We start from the raw sequence: 19,702 nt of genomic DNA on the forward strand, positions 1-19,702 counted from the left end.
CTGCAGGAGGGACTGTCCATGCCAGGGGAGGGTGCAGGGACTTGAGGCTGGGAAGGGATGCTGTTTTGTCCCTTGCAGGCACACCACCCACCCCTGAAACCACATCCTTCCAATGACCTTCAGGAGATGACAGACAAGGAGCCACGTTCCTTCCCAGAACTCAGGAGAGGCACCTGGCCTGTGCCACAATTCTAGCCTCAAACTCAGGTCCTCTTCCTAGGAATGCCCTTATCCACCCCTCCTTCAGTGCAAAGCCTCTCTCTCCAGATGTCTGCCTAGGACTCCCTTTTCTAGCCCCAACCCTAGGATCGGCCCCCACTGCCCACAGTAGTGACAGCATGACCAGGAGCAGTCTTCTTACCTCTGAGATGGGGAGGATGGCGCCCAGCTGTTCTGGCCACAGAGGGGATGCTTGGCCCATGTGGCCAGACTGGAATCCACTGCACTATCAGCCGGGTGTGGCCCTCCCTGTATTGACAGTACACAGCAGGTCCAGATGCAAACCTCTGAGGAACAGACAATGGTATCAATGGTATAACCCACATCCACATGCCCACAACTCCACTGACCTCAGCCTGGGGGGTAGGGGATCCTGGAGTCTGCAGGGTCAGAGCTGGGACAAGAGATCAAGAGGGCGATGCCTGGATATAAAGCTCCTACCCCCTTCCTCTACCCTGGCCAACCCAGACCCTTGGACATCAGGGAAACGATGGCCCTGATTAGCAGGCAGTGCCTCCCATGCCCCCGCAGGCAGGCAGCAGGTGCCCTGGTGCCCATAACACTTAGGATAGATGAAGAGGGGCCACCTGCTGGACCACACTTGGTGCCAGCACCACACTATGCCAACACTGTGTGCCACCGAAACCACCACCAGGGAGGAGCTGGGCCAGGGCGTGGGTAGGGGAGGGGGGGAGTGGCCATTGGCCCCAGGGCCTCAGTGCCAAAACCAGGGCCTAGAGGAAACAAAGCCACGCACTGGGAGTGGAATGGAAGAGACAGCCCTCCCCTGGGAAGTGTAAGGGTAGGACACAGCCCTGCCCTGGGGAATGTGATGGTGGGAGTGGACGGAGCTCTGCCTAGGGACTAGAGGGAAGGCTGTGAGGGGGCTGGGCCAGGCTGGAAGAGCCAGCTGGACAGGACAGGTGGCCTTCCTGGCCTGAGGGTCTGACCCAGCCATAGGGCCCCTGCCTGCCTCTGCCAAGCCAGCGACAGACGGCTCTCTCAGAAAACAGTCCTCTTGGCCGGGCTGAGCTGGCACTAGGCCAGGGCAGGAAGGCCAAGCGTCCTCACTGGTGCAGCGGGTGGCTGGCCTAGGCCTGCACAGGCAGCTGGTGGGCAGGCGGCGGTCATGTCTGGCCAGGCCTTGGCAGCCACCTTCCAAGCACTGAACTCGGATGGCAACTGCCCTTCCCCCGCCCACCCCATGCTCATTTCCTCAGCTTGTTCCCTGAGACCCACCCTTCTCACACTTCTCTTGGGCTTGGCTCCTGCTAAGGAGAATGTATGTCACCAACACAAGGGTCACGTGGACCCTTCTGCCGCGCCCCTCGCCTGTTATCTGTGTGCCCAAGTCCACATGGGAGGGCATGTGTGTGAGCTCAAAGTGGGTGACTCTCCCAACTCCTACCCAGTTGGGCAAAATGGCCCCTAAAATATCAGGTAACACAGGGTATGTCAGGGGAGTGGACCCCAGACATTAAGGACACCCGTTTCACCCCACCCGGGGCTCTTCCACACTCAGCCTCTCCTCTGGGCTGTGGAGTTGCAAAGACAGAAGGTGGCCACTCATGGGCAGAGTTGGCCCTACCCCTGGGGAGGCCCAGCTCCCTGTTCTCTTCATACCCTCAGAGGAGGCCTCGTCATCCTGATATTACGAGTGGGGAAGTAGAGACCCAGAGGTGAAGCCTCATGGAGGCTGCATGATTTAACTGGGCAGCCTTGCCTCCTCGGGGGTGACCCCTGGAATTCCTCAGGGGGCCATTGGGACAAGCCAGTAGGCTGGGTCCTTTTTGGCTCAGCCTCAGTCTTCACTCACTGCCCAGGATTCCAGAGCTCACGTGTCCAGGTCAGATTTTGAGGCCGGGACTCTTTGCTGAGGTCCTGCACTCAGTCACTAGAGAATACTGCCTCCTTGTTGCTTAACCCAGGAGGCGGTCACTGCTGATAGACATGCAGGTACTGTGTTGGCCCAAGCAGACAGAGGCCTTCTCGGGGATACTCCCACCCTGACCCTGACAGCCCCCTCCTGCCACACCCCCAGCTCCACACCACATCGTGCATAGCAGTCACAGCTGTATTTATGATATATTTTCACATGTATGACCTTGTGTGCCACCATCCATGTACTTCTTACCAAGGAAGGGGCATGGTCTCGCCCTCCTAGAGGCAGGAGAGGCTGGGAGCGGTCATTCCCACATGCATCAAGCCGTGGGGGGCAGGGAGACCATACAGAATCCTGAGCCTCATCTGTCATCTGCAGGGGGCTAAGAATCCTCCTGGGTGACATGTCCCCTATGTCCCTGATGCCACCAATATCTGATGTTCCACTAAGACCGTGAAACAGCAGAACAAATAGAGAAGTGGAGCCCCTGGAGCAGCTGGAGAGGTGGCCCCAGTGAATGCTGAGGTGCCTAGTGTTGACCCAGGTGCAGGCAGGACCCAGCCACAGCCTGTGAGGGGAGCCCAGGGCTCCTGAGGGCTGCAAGTGACCAGCCCCTGCCTGTGTCCTTTCCCATGCTTGTGGAAGGTTTGCCTAAAAAGTGGGTGAGGCCCCAGGTTGTAATCTGCAGTCCTCCCACCGCACCCGCCCGTTTTCATTACGAAGGGAAAGAGCATCAGAGCTGTGTTTATAACCCCCTTTTAGATAACAAATCACATTTTCTTTTCACAGCGAGTGTGTTGAATTGATATTTTTCCCCCTCAGTTTAATGGGTTTTGTGTGTTCAGGAATGATCTTCATCAACCGAAACTCCTTATTGTGTTTGATGTAATGTCAGCTTTCATTATGCGCTTCAGTCAGAGCCGGGCGCAGGGAAAGGCCGAGCACCCTGCAGCTTGGGCCCGGCCTCTGCCCCCGCCCCAGGCCCACCAGGGCTGCAGCCTTCTTGCACTGGTGGGTGGGTGGTGGGTGTGGGCAAGGTCGACAACAGGCTGGGAGGGCAGGTTGGAGCCAGGGTGCGTAGGCTTTCTTCTCCCTGCCCTCAAAGCGTCTGACTGATGGGGTCATGGGGCTGCTGTAAGAAAGCGCCAGACACGGCAGGCACCCTGGATGCTGGAACTCTCGGGCCGCCTTTGGTCTTACATTCCTCAGGAAGTTGTGGTCTTGCCCATTCGTGGTGCCAGGCATGCAGTCAGTGTTCCAGAATGCTGGGACTAAGCCTGCACATTTAGCCAGTGGCCTGCAGTCCCTAGACCCCTGGTGAGAGACAGACTAGGACTGTTCCCTGAAACAGTCCCAGGTACTGACGCAGCCCCTGGGCAGTCACCACAGCCAGGCCCCTTCCCAGAGTCCTGCCTGGGGGAGTCTGGGGAGCCTGGGGCTCAGAGAGGGAGTGGTCTAGCCCTGGGGTCACACACTGAGTGAGCCCCAGCTGGGCCTTGGGAAGCAGGTGTCCGGGCGACATCTGCCCTGGTGGAGTGAGTGCTGGCCCTGCCTGCTGCTTCACAGCCAGGCCCTGGGGGGCAGACTTGGTCACCACTCCCATCTGCAGACCACAAAGAAACAAGCCCTGAGTGAGTGAGGGGCCACCAGGGTCACACTGCAGGTTTTTGCTGTACAGAACAGGGCTGAGGAGCACCTGGAGAGGGTGACTTGGACAGCAGCTCTGTCCTGAGTCATGGCCCTGAAGCCCATGGGGGCAGAGTGTGGCAGCCCCTCCTGAGCCAGTGGCACTTGGCTGACACTGGGCTCACCTTCTGGCGGCCTCTGTCAGCCACGCTCGGTTCTGATTAAAGATCATTACACATGAAATTAGCCCGTTTGTGTTACGGGTCCCCAGGGCGGCTGGTGATTATGACGCACAGATGGCCAAGAACCCAGGCGACTGGCAAGCAGACATGGGCCAGGGACAGGCGGGGCAGACACAGGCGGGTGAGGGCCGGGAGGCAGGCGCCAGGGCCGGGCTTTGTTTTCTCCCGCTCCTGTTGTGGAAACCCCCTCGCATTTCACAACAAATCACAGATAATTAATAAGTACATGCCCGTAATGAGCAGGCTTTTTAATAGAAGAAATTGGAAGATGCAGCGTCGAGTCATTATTTCCCTCCTGCCCAAACTCGGCTCTGTTATCCTTCTTCCTCGCTCCCTGGTGCTGCCTCAGCCAGCCTCTCTGCAGACAGAACCTAGAAGGCTGCAGCCCAGGACCCTTGGCCCCCGAGTTAGGAAGGCCCAGGGAATTCCCAATCGAGGGGTACTGCATGCTCCTGGAGCCTGTGCAGGGCCCCTGAAGATGGGCCTGGCTGCATTCTCAGCCCTGACCTATCCAGCCCTTCCAGGAGGGTGGCTCTGGGTGGGGGAAAAGGACAGTCTCTGCCCCAGAGGAATCTAAGGGTGCCATGCAGGCCTTGGGGCTAGGAGTCCTGTCTGTCTCGGGACCCTGAGCAGCTAGTGCTGAGGCCTCTCTCCCCCCACCAGGAGGAAGACATCGTGTACTATGACGCCAAGGCTGACGCTGAGCTGGTGAGCACCCCTCCTGAGCCACACCTCCTTGCTGGGCCTTGGTGGCCTTGGCTGTAAAATGGATGTTAGGACTCAGCGCCGCACATTCTGAGCTCAACCCTGCAGAGCCGTGGTGGCACAGGCCCCACCTTCCACCTCCCACAACTCCCTAGAAGTCCGGACCCCTCCAGGGCTGCATCTCTGCGCACTAGTGGGCTGAGCTTGACTACAGTGTGGGGCAGGTGGTGAGGCGCTTGGCCCTTCCCGCATGGGGCAGTTTATGTCCCAGATGGAGAGGACCTCTCTAAGTGCAGTGAGAGGAGGGAGACAGGGAGCAGCTGGGAAGGCTTCCTGGAGGTGGGCAGGTGTGAGCAGGATGCAGGGACATCCAGGTGCATTTCCAGGTCAGGCCAGCTCCCTTCCCTGTGCTGAGCACTCCACAGCCTGGCCCATCGTCAGACCCTAACCCTGAGCTCACCTAGGGTCACCCACCTCAGAAGTGGTGGCACTGGGACTGACCAGAGAGCCCAAAGCCACACCACCCTTCTGCCTCCATGTCACTCGCTGGCTCAAGTCCGCCTGGGCTGCCCTGTGAGGTAGTGAGGTCCCCGTCACCATATGAAAACTGTATGACTATTTGCAGGGGAGGTGGCTGTAGAGAAGACAAGTGTCTGAGGGTGTAGGGCACTTGGAGTAGACAGTGTTTGCTGAGCTTGTCAAGGCCCAAGACCCTCTGCCTGACTTTAAGGCAAAAGTAGTTGGACCCAGTGGTCCCCTCTGTAAACAGAGGTGTCACAGCAGCACAGTGTCTGGACTGCTGGCTGATTCAGAGGACCCAAGATCCAGTCTTCCTCTCCTAGGCCTGCGGGCTTGGTGGGTTTCCTGGGGCAAGTGAGAGGTACCCAATGACACCAGGAGGTGAGAAGGCTGGAAAGGATCCCTGTGTAGGATCCACAGTGCCAGGCTGGCCTGGGAGAGCCGCTGGAGGGCACAGGGCCCGAGACAGAGCGGGGTGGGCTCAAGCAGGTGTGCTTCCCCTTGGCTGAGCTCCGTGGCTCCCAGAGAAGTTGCTAAAATTAAAGCCGGAATCTGAAATTCAAATGAAGAGCGAACCTTTAATTAGACCCTGAATCTAATTCCTTACCCCACTCAGCAGCGGGCTGTAATTTTAGCAATCAGTGCATTAAATATAAACCAGGAGACTGCAGTTGCCCACCATACAAAGCCCCTGGGCTGGGGGTTGGCACTGAGGGGCTCCTTGGACAGCCTGGTGCCCAACCCCTACTAGGATGCTCTGAACCTACCTCCAGCAGCCTCAACTGTATCCAGGGCCCCAACCCCTCACTCTAAATCATTGACTCCTTGCCCCTAGCCCCTTGGACTTCCGTTGGGGAGCTAGAGATTGCCCGACAAGGGAGCTTTTCACTCTGGGGCCCAGCTAGACTAGGGTCAGCTAGGCCAAACGCCTGGTATAAATGACAGCACGCACACATTTTCCAACTCCCCTGCTTATTGTGTTGTTTTGTTTTTTTAATCTTTGCCAGAGGTACAGTTAGAGATCTTTCTAGACCATTTACTTTTAAATTACCAGCCAGAAGGTGGGGGTGGAGGAAAGAAAAGGAAGGAAAAAGTTCGCCAGCTGATAGCTTATCAGAACAGAATCCAAATGTCACATTAGTTGGGAAAGTTGGGAGATTAAATTTTCTAGTGCCCTTCATCTGCCGCTGACATTTCGGGGGCTTTCTTCTCCCGCGCCTCCCCCTCCTCTGAGCGGAATGTGAGTGGCGCACGCCTCACAGGCAGCCGCTCCCACTCTGGCCTCCATGCTCCGAGGCTGCCTGCCCTGGCTCTACCCAGCACCCGAGGGCTTCTAGGGTGTGCCAGGGGTGGGCAGATGGGTGGCACACTGCAGAAGGGCAGTGGGAGGGCAGCAGACAGCTTGGATTCTGCTGTACAAAATCCACCTTCAAAGAGATGAAAAGAGTGTCTGCCACAGGCCCTTCAGAGCCGTGCCCCTGGGGTGTGGAGAGCTCATCTGACTGGGTGGAGAGGCACGGTCACCCTTTCCCCAGACAAGACACAGCTTGGTCAAATGCCTAGAGGCAGAAACACAGGGGAGGGGCACACCCAGGTCATAGTGGGCAGCGGGGGTCAGCCCACGTGGGCCCATGGGGGAGAATGAATGAGCTAAGCCTGGGCTGAGGGTGGTCATAGAGGCCTTGAGGGGCAGTGAGGGAGCGTATGGGGTATTCAGCTGCTTATGATCCCTCCTACCAGCCTAGGAAGCCCCCCAGCTTTGCTCTCCACCCTTAGCCTCCTTCTTTCCCTTGCCTCCCCAGTCTGGCTTTTTCCTCGTCGCCTTCACTCTCTACCACCATCTTGCCTCCCCTCCCCCTTGCACACCTGCACCCAAGCCTGCCCCCCCACCATCGGCTGCGGCATCAACACTAGTCACAGACCCACTCCTGCCAGCCTGTGATGGTGGGCGGGGGCGCACGGCGCATGCCCAGCCTGCCCGGCCGTGAGATGCCATAATTGGCACCTGTCAGGCTGCTGCGGCTCATTTTAGAAAATCAACAGGGGCCCTTTCACTCCTGCTGCTACCAGGCACTGCAGACCCTCCCTCTGGAGGTCAGCAGGTCTGAATGGTAGCCCCCAGCCCAGCTCTCCCAGGTTAGCCTCCCCAGCTCAGACCCTAGAGCCATCCCGCTGCAGGGGATAGTGCCCTGCCTTAGATGGGGCTAGGGCCCTCTCCCTGGTCCCAGAGGAACTCCGTGAAGGGGCTGGGCAGGACCCAGTGATGGCTGTGGGGGCCCAGAGCTCCTAGGAGGGACTGCTGAGGCCTCCCTGTGATTGCACACGGCACATCCTTGTAAGCAGAATTCTGGAGCCCGCTCTTTCTGACTGGCTCCATGATTTGCCTCCTTCCCTAATTGGTTTTCAAGAATGTGGAGAAGAGGTTGGTTTCCTTTCGGTTTTAAAATTTGGGTTTAGCAAATGTGGAGATGGCGGGTGGGGTGGGCAGGGGGAGGTGGGAGTCACAGGCCCCTTGGGTGAGGGGTCCAACCCCGTGTCCATCTGTCCCTGTGTCTCTCCATCTGTGTCTCCTACTGCAATATTCTCTTTTTGAGATGCCCCTATCTCCTGGACTCTGGCCCTCCCTGCCCCTACTTGCAGGCCTCTACAACCCCATTCACCGTTTTCCAGCCCTGACACTGCTGGGGGGTGCCCTTTCTGCAGGACGACCCTGAGAGTGAGGATATGGAAAGGGGGTCTAAGGCCAGCACCCTAAGGCTGGACTTCATCGAGGACCCAAACTTCAAGAACAAGGTCAACTATTCATACGCGGCTGTACAGATCCCCACGGACATCTACAAAGGCTGTGAGTGTGCAGAGCAATTGGGACAGCCCATCCCACCTGCCATGGGGGCAGGCCCACTGCCAGGGCATTCCAAAGTCCCTGGGGACAGAAGGCCAGTGTCATCTACCTCCAGCCTCCTACACCTGAGATTACTCCTGCGCACCTCTCAGATTCACCCACATGTGGGCATCAAGCACTCACAGGCAGAGCCTCACCCTAACACTCAGCAAGTTGCAAAACACTGAGCCTCTATCCCTGTGCATGCATGGTCTCCTGCCCATGTATCCACAGGCACCCACACAAATGCACGCACACACACACCGTTCCCCACATGTTGGACTGAGTGCCCGCCTGCCCTTGAAGCAAATCCTCACCACCCTTCCCCCAAGTAGGAGTGGTTGAGAAGCTGCAACACATCAGGTGGACGGGGGGGTAGGGGGACAGGGAACCACCCCTCACAGATACCAACCCTATAACACTACCCTCCTTCTCCTGGGCATAGAACCAAGGAGGTAGGGAGTTTTCCTGCCCAGAGCAGCCAGGAGCTGGGGATGTAGGGAAGGGGGATGTGGGAGAGGGTGGTTGACAGTCCAAGCTTCAGGGACAAGGCAGCTTTACACAATGGGGAAACGAGGTCATTATAGCTAGAAGGATTTGAGTCAGACATAAGGAGGAACTTCCTGAAGCTCCTGGGAGGTAAAGGGGGAGGAAACCAAGAATCAAACACTGGATGGGGAGCTCCAGCAGCAGGATTGAAGGCACTGAGGCCTGTTGTTTCTGACACAGTTCTGTGGGCACCTACAGAGTAGCCTTGGAATCCAAGGAGCCCACTTGGCCAGGACTCAAAAGCCCCAGAGCCACTGCCTCAGCTCTAGAATGCAGGGAATTCCCAGGGTCCTCAGGGAGGCCCTCTCCACCTCGGGGTCAGCTAGGCCCTCTGGGCAGCCTCAGGTCAGGTTGGGGAAGGATGCTCCCCCCTACTCTCCACAGACTGCCCGAAGGCCACCTGCCCGAGCCAGTTGAGGGGCACTATCACAGACAAGCACACTAATTAAAACAGGAGCCACACCGCCCTCTCCAGTCACCCCTCGCTACCCACACAAATTGCATTTTATATGTTTTTTATTTACTGTGTCACTTTTAATTAAATCTGTAATCACCTGCCTGAGGGGGCATGGTCCCCTTTCCCAACTCAGCATGATCTGAGAGTATGTGCACGTGGGTGCAGGTCTGTGCGCATGGGGCTGAGTAGCAGGCCCTTTCCAGGCAGGGGCAGGGGTGTTTGCGCGAGTGTGCCTTGCCGTGTATGGGTAAGCACGTGTGGGGTCACAGGTACCTGCATGGACAGCCCACGCAGAGCAGGGGTCTCCTCTTGGCCCTTGACCTGGACCAGGGACACCCCTCTGCTCTAAGCCTGTCATTGTGCAGATGGGAAAACCGAGGCACAGTGAGGGGTGGGACCTGCTGGGCAGACTCTCTCAACGCAAACAGTACTGTGTGAAACTCTGGAGGGCCTGGCTTTATTTTTTCCTTAGAGAGAAAAATAGAAATTGTTCAACTCACTAAGTTTCTAAATTAGGAACAGGACCATAACATACTGTTCAATAAGCAGAGCCAATGCTCGAAATATGTTTTGTTTTCACATTATGGTCAGTTACGAGAAGCCACAGGAACAGACAGCGAAGGGAGTGGGAGCAGGGGGCAGGGATCAGGCAGCAGATGCAGCAGAGGCTCCACGCTCCAGAGGGGCCGCCCGAGGGAGAGTGCCCCGGAGTGTGTCAGTGCCCCGTGGCCGGGGCAGAGGCTTGAGAACTGTAAATCATGCTTTCTACCTTTGTCTGCCTGCTGCAGGTGGTCTCTGGTGCTCACTTGAAGTAGATTTTTGATGGGGATCCCTGTACAGGGTGACGGTGGCTGGGCTCCACATGGGAAGAAAGAGGGCGGAGGTCCCTGAAGGAGGAAGGAGGCATAGAGGCCTGGCAGAAGCAGCTGTGTCCCACTCCTGCTGTTTTGTCCTAGTGTCTAGGGACAGGGTCACTGCACACATGAGAACATGTGTCACACACACACGTCGGACCGCCCCGAGTTGGGGGTCAAGGGTACTGCTCAAACCATCCTGAATCTCTGCCCAGGTTAAAGGGTCCACAGGATGGAGTCTGTTCTCTGAGAGGAGCCTTGTTTGTGTGTGTGTGTGTGTGTGTGTGTGTGTGTGTGTGTTTGGGATAGATCTGGACAGGGGATCACACACGTGCAACTACAAGGGTTGGGGGGAAGGGAGAATGGGGTAACTGATGATAGGGGGTTGTGAGCAGGACCCACAAGTGTCCCCTGTAGGTGCAGAGTGGTGTGTAGGCATGAGCGTGTGTGCCCTTGTGCCCATGGTGGCAGCTGGGTTGCTAGGCAGGTGGGTTCCATCTGGCTGGAAACACACAGGTTAGACACAGGTATACCTGTTGGAGGGGTGTGCAGTGTGCGCATGCGTGTACAAGTACACGTGCCTGTGTTGGAGCAGGATCTGGCACCGCCCCTGCCCCTCCAAGAGCCCCCGCCCCCACCCCTGCTTGCTTCTGGCCCCAGTTGATTAATCATGGAGCTGAGTGGCTTCCAGCTTATCAGGTACCTTAATAGCTGAATAATTCCAGTCCCATCAGCGGGCCCTTAATTGCTTTCTTATGGCTGCAGCCTGGAGTGCATGCTGAATGGGTGAGCTCCTGGGGGACCAGTGCTAGCTCCAGGCAGCATGCTGGACCGAGGGCTCCCAGCTCCCAGCACCCTGCCACCTGGGCAGCCCCTCTCCAGAGGCTACCAGCCACAGCCACCCTGCCTGCTCATGTGGGGCCTGGAGGAAGAGTAGGCTGAACTGTTTCCTTTCACAGCTTGGGAGGGGTGAGGATCAGAAAGTCTTCCTGGAGGAGCTGGGGCAGCCCCAGCTGGGCCCTAGGAAATAGGGAGGGTCCGGATAGGCCGAGAACAGGTGGGAGATTCTAAGTGGGGGCACAGGCATGAGTGTCGTGGTGGTGGGTTTGACAGGACACAGCCCAGGCGCTCCCCACCCCAGCTCCCCGCTTCCCCCCAGCCACCGTCATCCTCAATGAGCTCAACTGGACAGAGGCCCTGGAGAATGTGTTCATGGAAAACCGCAGGCAAGACCCCACGCTGCTGTGGCAGGTCTTCGGCAGCGCCACAGGAGTCACTCGCTACTACCCGGGTAGGTACCAGCCCCTGTTCTGTTTGCCCAGCACCTCGCCTTTCTCCATCTACCAGCCCACCCATCCTGGGGGCGTGGGGCAGGGTGGCTTCTCTGTAGTCTGTGGCAGCCCAGTCGCCTCTGCAAGGCCTGCCTACCCAGGTCAGCCCTTTTCTGCCAGTCCCCCTCACCTTCTCTCCTCCCTCAGCCACCCCGTGGCGAGCCCCCAAGAAGATCGACCTGTACGATGTCCGAAGGAGACCCTGGTGAGCGAGCAAGAAGGGACTGGGGAGGGACACGCCCTCAGCTCCCCACCTTTCCTGCCTGCTCCCCTCCCTCCCCATTTCCAAGCCTCCTAGCAGGGCGCAGCCAGCTGTATCCAATTTTCATTTCACACATCGTTGCCACTGGAAAATGGATCCCATCACCCAGGCAGGCCTCCCAGCTGCCATGCCCCCCGTCCACTGCCCAGCACCCCCACCCACTCAGGACTGAGAGATTGGAAGAGAGATTGGACCAGAGGGGGTGCCCAAAGGCAGATGTAGCCTCTGTAGGGTTGGCCAGCCCCTGCCCCACCCGTCTGAGCCCCAGATATCCCTCCCCTCTGTTCTGCCCCTCCGACAGCTCCCTATGACTCTCCTTCCCTGCCACCTGCGCCATCCCATACACAGCTAGACTCTGCCCTTGGGGCCCCCAACCTGAGGCAGAGGATACAACAAGCCACTGAAGCCAGGGAATGTGGCTCCTGCCCCCTCTGGGGATCACCTGCTCATATATCCCCCTGGGGCTTTTTCCTTGCTGAGGAGCCAGACCATTCATGTCATGGGCAAGGACTGTGTCTGTTTCATTAAATGTGATATCATCGGTGCCTAGAACCCTGCCTGGCCTGCACAGTGCATGCTCAAGAAAAATGTATTGAATCAATATGTATGTGAAGGAAGGAAGGACCCACAAGGTCCCAGTGGGTCTTATCCTAACAGAGGCATCTCCTGGGCAGGTATATCCAGGGGGCCTCGTCACCCAAGGACATGGTCATCATCGTGGATGTGTGAGTGAGCAGTGCTGGCAAGTGGGGCTGGGGCAGGGGCGGGCAATGGGCTAGACTGTGCTGCCCTGAACATCATGAGGGGTGGGCAGGAGAACACTTGAGGTTCCCCTGGCTCCTCCACGGCCCCTGCCTGACCTCTCCAGGAGTGGCAGTGTGAGTGGCCTGACCCTGAAGCTGATGAAGACATCTGTCTGTGAGATGCTGGACACGCTCTCTGATGATGACTACGTCAATGTGGCCTCGGTGAGTGCCAAGGTGGCAGACGGGGCGAAATGGGTCACCCCATCTGCCCTGCTCCTATGACCACCACCACCAGCCCCATGCAATAGCTGCCTACCCCGGCCAGCCTGAGGCCACTCACCACCCTACTGTTCCTGCAGTTCAACGAGAAGGCGCAGCCTGTGTCATGCTTCACACACCTGGTGCAGGCCAATGTGCGCAACAAGAAGGTGTTCAAGGAAGCTGTGCAGGGCATGGTGGCCAAGGGCACCACAGGCTACAAGGCCGGCTTTGAGTATGCCTTTGACCAGCTGCAGAACGTGAGCCCCATGGGTGGGCAAGTGGGCGGCTGGGGGAGGAGAGGGCCCAGGCTTGGTGACACCCAGGAAATCAAGACGGATGGCCTCATTAGCACCAAACAGGCAGCTTGGACAGATAGCTCCATCTGCTGTCGGGGAGGAGGGCCAGAGGTCCAGGCCCACTGGGGGAGGGAGGCCCTGCCCCTGGACCAGGGAGGGCTGAGAGCTGGGGCTGAGAGCTGCCTGCCTCCGCCTCACTCTCCTCAGTCCAACATCACTCGGGCCAACTGCAACAAGATGATCATGATGTTCACGGATGGTGGCGAGGACCGCGTGCAGGATGTCTTTGAGAAGTACAATTGGCCAAACCGGACGGTGAGGCTCAGCCGAGGCAGGGGCTGCCCTGACCGGGGCCCAGTACAGGAGAGGGCTGTCCCCTGGTGGCCACAGCAGTAACCTCAAACCCCCCACAGGTGCGTGTGTTTACCTTCTCCGTGGGGCAGCATAACTATGACGTCACACCGCTGCAGTGGATGGCCTGCGCCAACAAAGGTACCTCCCCTGCGCATCACTGTCAGGGGCCTGCCTGCCATTTCTTTTTGTTGATTGTGTATGTTCAACTGGCCATCCATATGTCCATCTGTGTGTTCACCCACTGCAAGACAGTGCCTCCTCCCATCCACGAGGCTGTCCCTCACTCTATCTGGGGGCTAACGTGTCCTCCTGACTGAGCCTCTTTTTGCCCGTCTGTCTGTCCATTGTCCAACTGTCCCCCAGCTTGTCTACTCCTGCGTCTGTTTGCTGATCCATCCATCTCTCTGTGCACTTGGGCCTGGCTGCTGGGTGGACTTTGAATGGCATTGCACCCTAAAATGAGGGACCTCAGACCTCAGGCTCCTCCCTCCCCATCTCTGCCCCCTGCTCTGCTTCCTGATACTGCCGCACTCATTCCCTCTCCATAGCACCGCCCTTGGCAGAGCAGAGGCCGGGAGCGCTAGAGGGAGAGGACCCCAAAAAGAGAGGAGCCCGAGAGGCGAGGCAGGGCTGCAGACACACCGCAGGGGCAGGGCCCTCTGCACATGGGTTCTGCAGTGCCGCCCAGGCCCACCTCTGCCTCTCCTTCCTTCCCAGGCTACTATTTTGAGATCCCTTCCATCGGAGCCATCCGCATCAACACACAGGTGAGACTGGAGGAGGCCCCTCCTCTCAGCCCCTGGCTTCCTTGCAGGGACACTGTGTGCCATGGGCTGCTGTGGGCCAAGGGCGCCCCCTCACGGCGGCTGGGGCACAATCCCAATGCCTGGGGAGACAGAACAGGCAGTGCCTGGGAAAGGCGCTCATTACCCCCACCACTGCCCCCTCCCCAGGAATATCTAGATGTGTTGGGCAGGCCCATGGTGCTGGCAGGCAAGGAGGCCAAGCAGGTGCAGTGGACCAACGTGTATGAGGATGCACTGGTAAGGCCTCTGGGCAAGGAAGGGGTGGGGCTGGGACCCTTTCCCCAGGGATGTGCCCACAGGGTCAAGACCCTGGAGGGCCCCCTTATGGGGTAAACCAAGCACAGGAGAAAGAGGTGGCCTGCACCTCAACCCCTGCTCTGAACACTCAGGGTGGGGTCAGTGCTGGCCACAGGTGACTCCATCATCTTCCTCTCCCTTCAGGGACTGGGGTTGGTGGTAACAGGGACCCTCCCTGTTTTCAACCTGACACAGGATGGCCCTGGGGAAAAGAAGGTGAGGAAAGGGGAGGGTTGGGGCTATGGGTGTGTCTGGGGAGGAATGGGCATGCCCACAGCAGGTCTGGGGGTGGAAGAGGGGCAGGGCAGGCCTGCACACTGCCTGTGAGAGCAGCTTGAGGCCTTGTGGAGGGTGATTCCCCATGGAATTGAGCTCACTGAGGAGCCCCCCTCCATGCTTCTGCTCCCAGAACCAGCTGATCCTGGGCGTGATGGGCATTGATGTGGCTCTGAATGACATCAAGAGGCTGACCCCCAACTACACGGTGAGCATCCCCCCGCCCATCTGCGTACCCTGCCTCCCATGTGGACACAGGCAGGCTCAGCAGAGGAGACTGATGGGTATTACTGCGTCTCCATGGAGACCTCTTGAGTTCAGGGGGTTGGGGAAGGCTTCCCCAGGAGGTGACCTTGGGTCTAGAACAAGGTGACCTTGGGTTGGCAAACTTTCTGTAAAGGGCCAGACTGAATATTTTAGGCTTTGCAGACCTAAATACCCATCTCTTACTCGCTTGCACTGTTGTATTGTGAAAGCAACCACAAACAAAACATAAACAAATGGGCATGGCTATGTTCCAATATAATTTTATTTGTGGATGCTGATATTTGAATTTCAGATAATTTTTACGTCACAAAATAGAATTCTTCCTTTGATGTTTTTTCCAACCATTTAAAAACATAAAACCATCCTTAGCTCATGGCCACATAGTAATGGGCGGCAGGCCAGACTTGGCCCATGCACATAGGCAGGAGTGTCCCAGGCAGAAAGGAAAGGAGGGGATGGCATACACTGGAGGCAGAGGGAATTCTCTGGCCAAGGGCCCAAAGGTGAAAAACAATCATAAACCAGGGTAGGGGCAAGATGGCAATGTGGCTGGCCCAGCGCCTGCGGTCAGGGAGTCTGGTTCTTGGCCTGTGGAAGGGGGAGAGGTGTGGTATGTACAACAGCATCATTAAGCCTGAGCCCCCTGAAGCCCCTGCTTGGCCCTGAGCGGGCAGGGGCTGTGGTAGTTGGCCTCCAGGTACAGTAAGAAACTGACTGGGGGAGGTAAGGGCTAGGTCCAGGTCCCACTTACTCCTACTTCCCTTCCACCTGGAAGGGAAGCCCCAGGTAGGATTCCCAAGGGTCCACTCGTCCTGCTGCTCTCTCTTGACATGGGGACAAGGAGGAGGCACAAATCAGGGGCAGTAGTGGCTAGAGGAGGGCCACAGGGGTACAGAAGCAGCAGACCCGTGGGGCCCGTGGTGGCAGAGAGGTCAGGCCGACTGACAGCTCATGAGAATCAGGGGAGAGGATGAGGACTGCAGAGCGGCAGCCCACACGCCGGTTAGCCTTGGCAAGGGCTGGTGCACAAGGGGCAACCCACCTGCGGGCCTAGCCGGAGAGACAGGCTTATGGCCACGTGGCATGGGGGGGCCCTTAGCCCAAGGCAGTCAAACAGAATCTCTCAGTGCGGTGGGAGTCCAAATAGGGAAGAACTCTGGAGCCCAGGGAACCTCAGCCCATCCCTCCAGACCCTGAGCCCCCAATCTGTGCCTCCAGCTTGGAGCCAACGGCTATGTGTTTGCCATTGACCTGAACGGCTACGTGTTGCTGCACCCCAATCTCAAGCCCCAGGTGAGCCAGACAGGTGGCCTGGAGGGTGGGCAAACCTTCCACAATGGGGACGTTTGACTTCCCACCCTGCCTCCAACAGACCACCAACTTCCGGGAGCCTGTAACTCTGGACTTCCTGGATGCGGAGCTAGAGGATGAGAACAAGGAAGAGGTAAGGAGAGGAGGAGAACAGGGGTGGGGGACAGAGCAGAGGAGTGTAGGGGCCCTGCCCCTCACATCTCTGGCCCTTCCAGATCCGTCGGAGCATGATTGATGGCAACAAGGGCCACAAGCAGATCAGAACGTTGGTCAAGTCCCTGGATGAGGTAAGGAGGCAGGGCTGGGGCCCAGGGAGTCAGGGTGGGCACCCTCCTACCCCACCGCCCCCTGCCTGCTAGCCCAAGTACCTGACCCGGCCTCCTCTCCCAGAGGTACATAGATGAGGTGACACGGAACTACACCTGGGTGCCTATAAGGAGCACTAACTACAGGTAAGTGAGGCCAGGGCTGGGCGGGCAGAGAGGGTGGGGTGGCCCCAGAGTCTGAGCCCAGCTGTCCCCTCCCTCTCCCACTGTGACCACCATCCCAGTGGGGCACCAGTGGCCAGGGCTGCTCACTACTCACCCTGAGATGCTTAGTCTGCCAAGAGACTCCCTGGCCTTTAAGGAACAAGCAGCAGTTCTGAGAGCACAGGACGGTCATCCAAAGTCTCCTCATCACTACGGCCATCTGCACCCAGGATACTGCCCTTGGCATGCTGTCAGCCTGCCTCACAGTCTCAGGGTGGAGAGGGTGCCTTGTGTGTCAGGCTGGGTTGGTGCAGGCTGACCTCTGCCTGCCCCACACAGCTAGTCCATCCTGAAATGCCGGGGCATCCTCACAGCCCATGCCAGCCCACAACTGCCACCCCCGGCCCCCCGCCATATCTGCGCCAGCCCTGCTTTCCGCTAGCTTTGAGTATCTGGGGGCTGGTGACCCCACTCGCACGGCAGCACTGGCATTGCAGCCAGCTCATGGCAGCGTCTGCCCCTTGTGGGTCAGAGGGAGGCTGGCTGGGCAGGGGGCTGTTGTGAGAGGCTGCTGGGAGGGGAGATGGTGTGGGGATTTGCTTTGGGGCTGGTTGCCCGGTGGCCCCCAGGAGAGTTTGAGGAGTGGAGAGCCTCCAGGGTGCCGGCCCCTAGACCATGAACCTCCTGCAGCTAAGCAGGGAGAGGGGTCCCTGGTGGTGGGAGGAGGGGATGCCGCAGCTGGGGCCTCCGCCCAGCTCCAAGGCCATGGGGAGGGGGTGCCAGTGTGGCCCGCCTCCCCCCAGCCGTGACCCGCGCTTCTCCCCCCTCAGCCTGGGGCTGGTGCTCCCACCCTACAGCACCTTCTACCTCCAAGCCAATCTCAGTGACCAGATCCTGCAGGTCAAGTGTAAGTGGCCCGGCCCCTGCCTGCGCCCTGCACCCTGCCTCTGCCCTGCACCTTGGCCGGCCCCGGGCAGCACAGCCAGCGCCACTTGCCGGCGAGGCAGTCCCTCCTGCCCAGTCTGCCCACCCTCAGGCGCCCGCAGGCTGGGGCACCTCAAAAGTCTGTGGAAATCTGCATGCTCGCCTTTTCTCAGATTCGGTTCCAGACCATTCTTTCATGGTTTCTGTTGAGGTTGCTGTTTTTGGTTTCTCCTACTCTGTGTCTTCCCTCCTTAGCCTGCCTGCCCCACACACTCCTGGGGGCTGCATTCTTGGAAGACACCCCCTCCCCTTACCTTCCCCCTCCCCTCCCCACCCACCTCCCCTCCCCTGCCCCTCCCCTCCCTCCCCTCCCCTTTCTCCTCCCCTCCTCCTCCTGTCCCTCTTCCCTCCCCTTTCCCCTCCCCTTCCCTTTCCCCTTTCCTTCCTTCTCCCCTTCCCCCTCCCCTCCCCTTCCCCCACCCTCACCATCCCCCCTCCCCTCACCTTCCCCCCTCCCCTTTCCTCCCTCCACCTCCTCTCCCTTCCCTTCACCTCTTCCCCCTCCCCTCAGTTCCTTCCTCCTTCCCCTTACCTCCTCCCCAATCCCACCTCCCCTCTCCTCCTCCCCCCTCCCCTCCTGCCTCTCCCTTCCTCCCCTTCTCCTCCCCCCTCTTTCCCCTCCCCTCCCCTCCTCTCCCTCCAGTCCATCCCCTCCCCTCCTTCCCCCTCCCCTCCCCTTTCCCTTCCCTCCTCTCTTTCTCCCTCCCCTCCCCCTCTTTCCTCCCTCTTCCTGTTCAGCTCTCTCCCCCTGTGGTGCCCCCTTCCCATGGTCCCTCTCTCCTCTCTGCCCCCTCCCATGGTCCCTCTCTCTCTCTCTGCCCCCTCCTCTCCATTCTTTCCTCATCCATCCTCACCCAGTTCCCACTTACCCTCTCATCCTTCTCCTCTCACTTCCTACCTCTCTCCCCTCTGCATCCAACCTCCCTCCCTTAGGCGCTGTCCTCTCTTCTTCCCTCTCTCCCTCCTTCTCTTCTCCCTGCATCTCTTCTATCTCCCTCTTTCTCCTGCTCACCTCCTCCATCTCTATCTCCCACTCTCCCTCCCTCCCACTCTCCCTGCCCCAGCACCTCCCCTCCTCTCTCCTTCAGTCCCACTCCCCACACTCCCTCCACTCTGCCCCCTGGCTCCCTCCTCACCTTCTTTCTTCCCTCCTTCATTCCCCATCCCCCTTCCTCCCTCCCCCTCCCCTCTTTCTCCCTGCCCCCACTCCTTCCTCTCCTGCCTCTCCCACTCCTCTGCCTGTGGCTCACCCCTGCATGCCCTGCTCATCCTGGGCCTCTCCCGAGAGAGTCTCTAGAGCCTGTGGCCCTGCCTGACCACCATGCCCGAGGTCACTGGGAGGGAGGCTGGGGCTCCGGCCCCACCGGGCGCCCCCCACCTGCCTGGCCGACTGGGGGCTCATCTCCTTTGAGTTTTCTCGCTCTCTCTTTCTCTCTCATGTCGTTTTTTGCAAGAAGTTTCCTTTCGGTATGATGATGAGACACAATATTTTCATTCAAACAGCCATTGAATAAAATATTGTTTGTGCCCCTCCCCTTTCCCTCCCCCTTTTCGTTTGTTTTTGTGTTTGTGTTGTTTTTGTTTTCCTCGCTTTCTCTCTTGGTGGACTGTCCCAGTGCCAATCAGCAAACTGAAGGGCAAGTATATTCAGAACCAGTGCACCCTCCTCTCCCCACCCCTCCCACCCTCACGCCCCTGCTTGCCCCCCTCCCTGCCCAGGACCAGCCAAACCCCTGCTCTCCAGGGCCCCTTCCCAGCTTCCCCTTGGCTCCTCTAGTTCTTGCCTTTCCTCTGATTCCTAAGCCCCTATGAGAGCCAGTGGCCTGTGCCGCTGGCCCTGCCTGCAGGGTGTTCTCCGGAGTGTTCTCAGGGCCCACAACCCTTTCCTTGGACCCCTCACTCTCTCTGGGAAGGCCCCTGCCTCCCCCACCTTCTCTGTCCCTCCAAGACAACTCAACAGTAGGGACAGCCTGGACGCTTCTCCACCACCTCCCACTCAGCAGGGCAGGAGGCCTGAGATGCAGGGGGTAGATCAGCCCCTAGTGGGGCTCGTGAAGCTGTGGGAAGGGGCCAGCCCACAAGGCCTACTCAGAGGTAGCTCTCCCTC

At 58.7% G+C, this 19,702-nt stretch overlaps 1 protein-coding gene across 6 annotated transcripts in view; it reads left to right on the forward strand.

Annotated features, from left to right (window-relative positions):
• The window catches only part of CACNA2D2 (calcium voltage-gated channel auxiliary subunit alpha2delta 2), a 141,791-nt gene that overhangs the window by 112,383 nt on the left and 9,706 nt on the right, over positions 1-19,702 (forward strand). For 3 of the 6 annotated variants that reach the window (XM_030811702.1, XM_030811701.1, XM_030811705.1), the window contains 19 exons: positions 4,633-4,677; positions 7,897-8,038; positions 11,094-11,225; positions 11,413-11,470; positions 12,202-12,252; positions 12,396-12,495; positions 12,633-12,791; positions 13,038-13,145; positions 13,244-13,322; positions 13,902-13,951; positions 14,138-14,227; positions 14,432-14,503; positions 14,697-14,771; positions 16,049-16,123; positions 16,203-16,274; positions 16,357-16,428; positions 16,532-16,593; positions 17,442-17,518; positions 19,212-19,232. In XM_030811702.1, the coding sequence (XP_030667562.1) occupies positions 4,633-4,677; positions 7,897-8,038; positions 11,094-11,225; positions 11,413-11,470; positions 12,202-12,252; positions 12,396-12,495; positions 12,633-12,791; positions 13,038-13,145; positions 13,244-13,322; positions 13,902-13,951; positions 14,138-14,227; positions 14,432-14,503; positions 14,697-14,771; positions 16,049-16,123; positions 16,203-16,274; positions 16,357-16,428; positions 16,532-16,593; positions 17,442-17,518; positions 19,212-19,232 (1,540 nt within the window). Of the gene's footprint in view, positions 1-4,632; positions 4,678-4,741; positions 8,039-11,093; positions 11,226-11,412; positions 11,471-12,201; positions 12,253-12,395; positions 12,496-12,632; positions 12,792-13,037; positions 13,146-13,243; positions 13,323-13,901; positions 13,952-14,137; positions 14,228-14,431; positions 14,504-14,696; positions 14,772-16,048; positions 16,124-16,202; positions 16,275-16,356; positions 16,429-16,531; positions 16,594-17,441; positions 17,519-19,211; positions 19,233-19,702 lie in introns of those variants that run through there. The other 3 variants (XM_030811704.1, XM_030811703.1, XM_030811706.1) reach the window with 2 other exon arrangements.

Source organism: Nomascus leucogenys, chromosome 4, assembly GCF_006542625.1.
Source record: "Nomascus leucogenys isolate Asia chromosome 4, Asia_NLE_v1, whole genome shotgun sequence".
NCBI classification, from domain to species: Eukaryota; Metazoa; Chordata; class Mammalia; order Primates; family Hylobatidae; genus Nomascus; species Nomascus leucogenys.